Raw genomic sequence first — 8,597 nt, 5'->3', positions numbered from 1 at the left:
GACGAGCTGCGGACTGACTTCAAGAACCCCATCGACCAGGGGAACCCAGCGCGGGCTGTAAGTGATACATGTGCTGTGCTGAGGTGTGTCCGTTTGTCTGTCTTTCCATCTGTCTTGGGCAGTGGTTGGGAATGGAGGTCGGATAGGTCGGGGTGTGATGCAGGGGACCAGTGGCCTTTGCCCCTTCTTCTTTGTCCCCGCTCTCCAGCAAACACCTGGCGTGGGTTCTGGGCTCAAGTTCCTCCTGGCAGGGTGGCAGTTGCCAGGCACTGGCCCGTTGCCATGGAGACGCGGGTGAAGGCCCCTCCATGGTGATGGTCGCCATGGAGACGGCGAGGCTGCTTTCCTGCAGCTCTTGAGGACAGGGGTGGCTCTAGCGCCCCCTAGTGGCCACATATGGGCAGTGGGGGAGCACCTCCGGGCCAGTTCCTCTGCCTCCCCCATGACGGCCTTTTCCTTCCCCTACAGCGCGAGCGTTTAAAAAACATTGAACGCATCTGCTGCCTGCTGAGAAAGGTCAGTGTCAGGGCTGGGGAAAGAAGGCTCCTAACCAAGTGCTTCCTCCAGGTTGGGAGGCCCAGAGTTGGACTTTCGTCTTCTCCGATACTCTTTGATCCACACTGCCTCCTGGGAGGGGGTAGGCCAGAGGCCCTTTGGTCATGGGTTCATGGTGGGTTGGCACCTCCCGGTCCCCAGGCCCCATCCGTGCTCTTGAAGCTTGGGTCTGTCCTGGCACTAGGCCACTGACTTCTCACTCTGATTCCCGCAGCTGGTGGTCCCGGAATACTCTATCCACGGCCTCTTCTGTCTGATGTTTCTATGTGCAGCAGAGTGGGTGACCCTGGGCCTCAACATCCCCCTCCTCTTCTACCACCTCTGGAGGTGAGGGCAGCAGCCACCAGGAGGGAGAAGATGGGGGGTAGCAATATGGGGTGATAGCCTTGATAGCTAGAGGGCACTCAGGCCTCGCCCTGCCCCAGGTACTTCCACCGTCCTGCGGATGGCTCTGAGGTCATGTATGATGCAGTCTCCATCATGAATGCTGACATCCTCAACTACTGCCAGAAGGAGTCCTGGTGCAAACTCGCCTTCTACCTGCTCTCCTTCTTCTATTACCTGTACAGGTGAGGCTCTGCCCACAGCAGGCAGAACTTGGGGAAGGCATGTCCTAGGCAATTTCAAGTTCTTGCCCTTTGCCTCTTGGGGACTGAGGGCAACCCAAGATATGACCAGGTGGGTGGTCAGGTTTGCTGAGGACTCCAGCTCACTATTGCCTTATCTTCCCACAGTATGGTTTATACATTGGTGAGTTTCTAAGGGGGAAGCCGGCCAGGGAGCGAGCCCAGAACGGACCGGACGCCTGTGCACCCCCAGCCCTGCCCCTCGGCCACAGAGGCCTCAGCCCTGGGGAGGGAGGGGGCACTGGTGCCCCCAGCCTCTCCATCCCCCAAACTGCTGCTGCGGGAACTCCCCGCCTTCAGAGCCCTCTCCCTTGGACCAAGGCCAGACAGAGCTCTCATTAGGGGAAGGGGCTCCTCTGCCAGCCTGCAGTTAGGCATGGCAGTCAATCCTGGAAGTAGTAGGACTTCTGGCCTTGTCCATTTAGGGGTGGGTGGGACTTGGGCCCTGCCACCAGGCAGAGCTTGACCCTGGAAATTCTGGGCCGCCCCCCTCAATCCCCATCCTGAGGCTCCCCCTGCAGGTGGGGGGGCACCCGCACCGGGAATGAGCAGGCTCAGCAGGGGGTAGCTCCACCCCTAGTCTGCCCTCTCCCCTCCCCAGCTCCCCAGGCTCTCTCTCCAGCCTCCCCAACCTGTCTCCACTTGCCCCATCTACAGCCCACCCTGTCTCTTGAACCTATTTTCTATGTTGCCTGGAGGAGTCCGGCACCCCCTCCCCGGCCATTTGTGACAAAATATGAATAAACTACTGCAAAAACATGGGCCCCAGTTCTGCTCCTGAAAGCTGTGAAGAGGAGATGAGGATGAGATGAAGGACTGGATAAGCCCCTCAGGGAGCCCCTTCACATGGATCAGAGGCCTTCAAGGTCTCCTTGGCAGCCACCCTGTCATCTTCACTTTCCTGGTTGTGTATGCTGAAGCCTTTCTATTTGCCGTCCAAGGTCAAGACCTCCAGAAAACCCTCCCTAGTTGATTATCCTCCTAGAAAGCCCCAAGCTGAGTCCTCTGGGCAGTGCAGAGGCCCAGAGGTGTCTGAAGTTCCCCAACCAGGCCCCAGGAACAAGGGTCAAACCAAGTGAAGGAAATCAAATCTTCAATGTAAGGAAAAATCAGTGCCATTTGGGGCCAGGGTGTCACCGGACCAGGTGGAAGGTCAGCCAGTATATGATGAGGGGTTGAAAGGCTGCAGCTCCCAGAGTCAGGTAGAGTTGGACACGCTGCCGGGAGCCAGGACCACCCATGCTGTCGGGGCTCAAGGCTGCTGTCTGCAAAGAGCGCACCTGGAAGAAAGAAGCACTAAGGCTGGGCCAGGAGTGGAGGCTTGTCCCCAGCTGTGACCCAGGTGAGAAGGCAAAGGCATAGCTCAGGACTCACAATGAAGTACATGAGTGCAGAAGAGGTCCAGGCCAGGGCCACGTAGTAGCCATCACTGCCGAAGAGCAGCCCGGTAAGCACACTGAGGATCATCCTGGGGAGTAGGGGGAGCCTGGTGACTCCAGGGTCTAGGGCTGAGATTAGCCCTGCCCACCAGAGGCCCAGAACTCAGCTAGACTCCCCCTAACTATGGCCCTCTACTTCTAAGGTGTCAGGGATCAGGATTCAAAATAGATCTGTAAGGCCCAAGGCTCAGCCTCAGGACCTAGATCTGAGAAACCTCTTCTCTCCTCTGTGCTTTCCTAAACCCCCCCTCTCCCCAAGTCACTCAGTTCCTAGAGAGACTGCTGGAAACAGTGGTTTCTAACAGTAGAGCTGGAGGTTGAGAGGGGAGCAGATATCACACTTCAAGGCTATGCAGGTCCAGAACCCATGACCCCACATACCCAGTCCCCGCCCCCTACCTCCCATCCCACCCCATGTTTATGCTCACCCCACATATTTGTAGCCACTGTAGGCAAGCAGATGGAAGGTGCTTAGTTCACTGCGCACGGTAGCTAGGTAGAGGCCCAGGAGCAGAGCCAGCACCTCTATCACCATCCACACCAGTGCTGTGCTCGCACACAGGCCCAGCACCTCTGGGGAGAACCTGTGGCCGTGGAAGGGACAGGTCAGAACTAGCCACACTGGCAGGGGTGAGGGTGAGAGGCTGGAATATGGCACAGGTTCCCTCCACCCAGGGAGGTGGAGAGATGGAAGAGGGAGCTGGAACCAACCTTTTCTGAATGCCCAGGGCCATCCCAGCCAGCAGCACATAGGTGATGAAGGCCATCGCTGCCAAGAATCAAAGGGAAGCCATCAGCCTAGTTTCCTCATCCAGAGCCTATTCAAATCCATGATGCCACACCTGCCCCCCATACTTCCTCCCCTGCATGGCCCAACCTCCACATTCAGCTTCCCAAAAGGATTCCCATCTGTCTGGGATGTTTTTCCTAAACCAATGCTTTTCCTGAGTAAATGCCACTTGACCCTTCTCCCAGAACCACCAGCCACCTACCCTTTCCCTGTTCAAGGAAACTCATCAGTTTCCTGCTTTGTCTCAGAAACTGCTTCAAGGACCAAGGCCGTTGCTCATCCTACACAGGGAGAGCCTGATTATCTGGCAAAACTACAGGAAAACAATGCCAGTTTGGTGGACAACCTAGACCCCAGTCCAGGGCCATAGGGATGTCCTCATCTCAGCCAGTAATTCTAAGTCTGCCCATTGGCACTGGCTCTGGCTGCCCTGATCATACAGAGAACTCCAAGCCAACTTTAAACAGTTCTTTTTTAAAAAACTTATTTTTCCCCTTCAACTTTGAGCAGTTTTAAGAGCTTGGAGCCAGTAGGAACCAGGGCTTCAGCAGCAACTTAAACTCATCAGTCCTCTGCCCCCTAAGGCACTAGACTGATGTGCCCACCAGAGAGCATGGTGTCTGGAGCAAGAAAATCAGCTCTGCCACCTACAAGCTGCAGGCCTCAGAGATACTAAAGTTCCACTGAGCCCTGGCTTTAACATGTGAAGCAGGGATGCAGTACCAGCATTATACAGTGGCTATGAGAGGCTCATGGAGTGAAAGATGGAAGGACTTTTGTCCTTCTTGGGGCACCAGGACAGGCTGACCTCTATGCAGCTATTCTGGGGGCTGGCCTCTGGCACATTCCTCTGAGGCCTGGCCCGTGCAGACCGAAGGACAGAGAGGCAGAGTCAGCCAAGCAGACTGGCAGTTGTGGGGCCCCAGAAGGGAGTGATTACTTGCCCAGGGGTCAGGGCAGGCCTCCTAGAAGTGAAAATGTTGGAATGGACCTCAGAAAAGTAATAATCACAGGAATAGTTTTTACTGTGTGCTTCCTACATGCCAGGTGCAATGCTGAACACACATGCCTCCCTGAACTGCCACAAAAATCCTCCCAGATAGACGCTGTTATTCTTTTACTGAAAAGTGCAAAAACCAGCCTAAAGTCCCACAGCTGTAAGTGGCAGAGCCAAGTATAAAGGCAGGGTTCCAGGCAGGAAAGAGACACAGTTCAAATTAACAGGTAGGAAGGTTACAAAATGGTGTTGTGGGGACACTGAGACACATTCAGGAAGTTCCTTACTAGTCACCTGATCTAGTCTACCTGGCATCTAACACCCACCAAAAGCACCAGGAGCAGATGCTGGATCAATACTTAAACCTCTCACTTCTCCCTCATGCCTCAAGGCACAAGTCCCCTTGCGGCCCCTGCCCTGTTCAAAGACTCACTGGGGATATAGAGGTCAGGGGCGTTGAGGTCTTGCCGTGGGGACAGAGGCACATCACGACTGTACTGTACTTCCCAGTTCTGGCAGTGGTGGCAGCAGCCAGGTCAGGAGCAGAGAAGAAAAGAGGAGAGAAGGTTGAGGACTATGGTAAAGACCACGGTGGGGATGAGGGACACCTACTAGCTCACTCAGTAGGTAACTCACCTGATGTGTGTAGGGGAAGACCAGGAGCCCTAGTTTCTTGGCCACATAGGCTGTGTCCACAGCGAAAAAATACTTGAGTTTGTTCACAGACACAAAACGGTGCAGCTGAGAGGAGAGAAAGGAGGCTGTGGGCAAGCCACACCAGAGACTCAGGGTGCTCCTCTGTGTGCTCCTGCCCAGAGGACTGTGGGGATCATGTGGGATATTGTGAAGCCCCAGCCCTAACCAGAAATCCTGCCACCTTTTCCCTGGGGGTAGGCCACACCTCCTTGTTCACCATGTCCTTTCCATGAGATGCAATGGAGCTGCCGTAGGCCATGGCTGCATTGGCCACTGGGTCGCCCAGCAAGTGGTTGACATTGAAGGCCACATCAACTCCTGGGGCTGGGTATCCCCCGAGCTGGCTGGAATAACCACCACTTGTGTCATCGAAGAGAGGAGAGGGATCTGGAGCTGCTCGGGCCCTGTGCTTGGAACCTGTAGATTTGGAGGTACCAGAGTAGGTGACAGGAATACCAAGCAAGAGTCTAAACTCTTCCCGTGGCAGCCCTGAATGGGTCCTTAGAACACCAAGCAATAATGAGAGAAAGTCAGGCTGGGTTAGAAGTAGCTAATTCATAAATAACTCTCCCAAAGAGGTATAAAACAATGCCATAGTAACAAAGCTCGATATAAAAAGGGGGGAAAAAATAACTCTGGTGAGGTCCTTTGCGAGAAATCCCTTGCTATATGCAGGCAAAGGAAAGCTGTTCATCTGGGATTTCTGGGGGCCTTTCAAGGGGAGTGATCTCTGAACAAAGCTGCAGAGAGTAGAAGTTTACTACTGTAATTGAACACAATGGGAAGGGCATCCCTGTATGGATAAGGGTAGGAAAGGTGACAGCTGGCTACCCGCAGGGTCAGGGACCCTGATAGGGAAAAGTTCTGGAGGCAACTCCATTCGTTCCAGGGTCAGATGCGGGGATCCCAGCTACGCTGTCACCACCCCATCTCAGGATTGGCCAGAAAGGGCTAAGTCCAGGACGCGTTGCAGTCTCGCGGGGGCAGAAACCAGAGTGACAACTCCCGCCCTGGGCAGCGGTGACGGCCGCCCCTCTCCCTTAGGGAGAGCGGGCCGCGCCGCCGACTTTCTACCAGTTGGCCGGAACGCCCCGCCCGCCTGTCACCCCACGCACCATGGACTCCGTAGCCCGAGTGATAAGCCATGACCGCGACGCTTGTTCTCCCTGAAGGCCGGCTGGGCTGCCTTGCGAGTACGAATACTAATAAAATAGCTGCTCCTCTCCCCGGCCAAGATCAGAAGTTACCCGGCAGCCGGACACGTACCCGTTTAGGCCGATTGCGGCCGCCATATCCATAGCGTCATCCTCCGCCACCCGTCATTGGCTCTTCGGCAGGGCCGGTAGGCCTCGCCCCTTTTTCCAATTGGCTACTGGAGAACTCTCCCCAAAGTGGATTCGGCAGTAGTCAGCTTCCGGGCGAGGGATAAACGGAACAAATGGGAACGCTCTATGATTGGATAGTGGGATTGCCAATTTGAGGCGGGTGTAGCCAATAGGTAAGAGAGTACTGGAAACTATTTCCGTGTCTGCGCAATGAGGCACTTGACGCCCTCTGCCACGACTACACCAGAAACACTTATCCCGGAGATCTGCTTGAATCCTGGAACACAGCCTCCGGGTGGGACCTACACAAGGAAGCAATGGAGTGGTCGGCTTCTGGTCAATCCCCGCCTCTCCGGGCCCTTCCCCCTCCCTTTCGGTGCTCTCCCCCGCCACCCCTCCAAATTTCACCCATTCCTGGAGCGGAGCGGCAGGCGACCTGAAGGTGGTGGGAGGACGGTCCTGTCAGAATTGAATGGTGGCTCCTCCTCCTCCTGCTTCCCACTCCTGCCTAGATGGGTGCTGTCCGTGGTTTGGTGCTGAAAATGCCCTCCTGCCTCTACCGCCGTCCTGCAGATCCGTGAGGGGCCTCTGCTGGGAGAGTTTGAGATCTTGATTCACTGCATGAACGAGAGAGAGAGCGAGCGCGCGCGCGCGAGCACACACACAAACACACACACACACACACACATTGAAAAACTGAAGTCCTGGAGATTTGGGTGAGATTAGATGGTCAGGATCCTGCACCAGGCCTATCCCGCCAACTCTGGTGGTCTAGTCAGTCAATTTTGGGGCCGAGGCGTGCTGATTTCCTGAAACTGCACCCTAAACTCCTGAGTCATCACCAGTCCTGTGATCTTCTCAAAGTGAGGCTCCCAAACCTCCCTCGGGATCTCAGGGTGCTCCTTCCTTTTCACCACTCCCATCCTCCCTGGAGACGGTCTTCAAGGGCCCCCCTCCCAGAGGCCTCCAGCATCACCTTTTAGAGAGCACAATCAGGTCCTGTGAGACCTGTATCTGATTAACTATCTAGTTGTCCAATTATACCAGGTGACCTTCCCATTCCCCAAACTCAGTCCACATGGTCCAACCATGTGCTTCTCTGCCCAGAGGTCCCCTCTACCTGAGATGCTCTTCCCCTTCATATGCACTTGACCAAAGCCTTTAAGAATCAGCTCAGCTCTTGCCTCTCAAAGAAACAGACAATGGAGGCCTGGCCTAGTCTGGGGTGGAGGCCAGAGCATGGGATCTAGGCCTTCTTTGTATGCACCCAGTTTCCCCTGAACGTAAGTTCCATGAGAACGGGGTCTGTGTCATGCTCCACTCCTACCTTTTCTTCCCAGTGGGAAACAGTAGTTGCATATAGAAGACACCCAATAAATATTTGTGCCAAATAAATACTAAATGAAACCTCGTTCCAGTCTTTTCCTCACCCTCTCAGCTACATCATCTTTAAATGACTAAGGGATGTTTAACTAAATTGTCTTCAAATTGCCCTTTGCACAAATGTACACACCCACCCTCAAAATAACCCACCCAGCATTGCAGGAGCTTCCTGTTCCACCCACTGATCATCTAGTTAGGGGTCAAAGCCCAGACCAGACACAGGATAAGGATGAAGCATTTGAGTCCCCAGAGGGTCAAGACGCAACACTGGGTCTCATGTACCTGGGATGGGACCATCACAGAGCAGATCACACTCTCACACAGCCGGATGAGTGCTTATGAATTGAACCCAACACCTTCCCATCCCCATTTTCGCAGATGAAAAAAAAAAAAAAACTTCAGAATGAAAATGGTGCATGCCCAACGTCATGCTCCTGAGGGTTCCCGGTGTTCTAGCACCCAGTGTGCCTATCCTGAGTGGAGCCCAGTACCCTGTCCTGCCAGTGAGGCTCTTGACGCCTTTCTGGGTTGTAACTGTTCCCTTCCTCCAAGAAGTGAGGTTTCTAGGGTGAGGTCTGAGTGGCTTTTCTTTTGGACCTAGTCCTCAGACATGGAACAAGGCCGGCCCCCACCGCCCACCCTGGAGATTCACCCTTCCCACCTTACAGCAGTCTAACCTCAGAGCAAGGACTCGCCCAAGGTCGCAGGCGCGAGCGCTGCGGGAGCAGGACCCGGGTGTCCGGCCACCCAGTCTGGGCTCCCCTGGGGCGGAGGCAGTGCCCGCGG

General features: G+C 54.9%; 2 protein-coding genes across 3 annotated transcripts; one reads left to right on the top strand and one right to left on the bottom strand.

Annotated features, from left to right (window-relative positions):
- Cnih2 (cornichon family AMPA receptor auxiliary protein 2) lies at positions 1 to 1,940 on the top strand. Its single transcript, XM_010635909.2, has 5 exons — positions 1 to 83; positions 469 to 516; positions 770 to 882; positions 981 to 1,124; positions 1,290 to 1,940. Exons 1-5 carry the CDS (start codon positions 69 to 71, stop codon positions 1,315 to 1,317), a joined length of 348 nt encoding a protein of 115 aa, XP_010634211.1. The 5' UTR covers positions 1 to 68; the 3' UTR covers positions 1,318 to 1,940.
- A 317-nt stretch (positions 1,941 to 2,257) lies between these two features.
- Yif1a (Yip1 interacting factor homolog A, membrane trafficking protein) lies at positions 2,258 to 8,579 on the bottom strand. Of its 2 annotated transcripts, none has more exons than XM_010635907.3 (10): positions 8,489 to 8,579; positions 6,865 to 7,016; positions 6,219 to 6,730; positions 5,309 to 5,520; positions 5,044 to 5,148; positions 4,841 to 4,919; positions 3,332 to 3,389; positions 3,049 to 3,204; positions 2,556 to 2,649; positions 2,258 to 2,461 (listed from the first exon to the last, which is right to left on the bottom strand). In XM_010635907.3, exons 3-10 carry the CDS (start codon positions 6,247 to 6,249, stop codon positions 2,315 to 2,317), a joined length of 882 nt encoding a protein of 293 aa, XP_010634209.1. In that variant the 5' UTR covers positions 6,250 to 6,730; positions 6,865 to 7,016; positions 8,489 to 8,579; the 3' UTR covers positions 2,258 to 2,314. The 2 variants fall into 2 exon arrangements, with proteins under 2 accessions (XP_010634209.1, XP_010634210.1); XM_010635908.3 differs by having other exon boundaries at positions 6,865 to 7,019; positions 8,489 to 8,573.
- Between the last annotated feature and the right edge of the window lie 18 nt (positions 8,580 to 8,597).

Source organism: Fukomys damarensis, unplaced genomic scaffold (assembly GCF_012274545.1).
Source record: "Fukomys damarensis isolate Sample0158 unplaced genomic scaffold, DMR_v1.0_HiC HiC_scaffold_27, whole genome shotgun sequence".
Taxonomy (NCBI): Eukaryota; Metazoa; Chordata; class Mammalia; order Rodentia; family Bathyergidae; genus Fukomys; species Fukomys damarensis.
The sequence above is the reverse complement of the archived record's forward strand: the minus strand, read 5'-3'. Positions and strand labels throughout refer to the sequence as shown.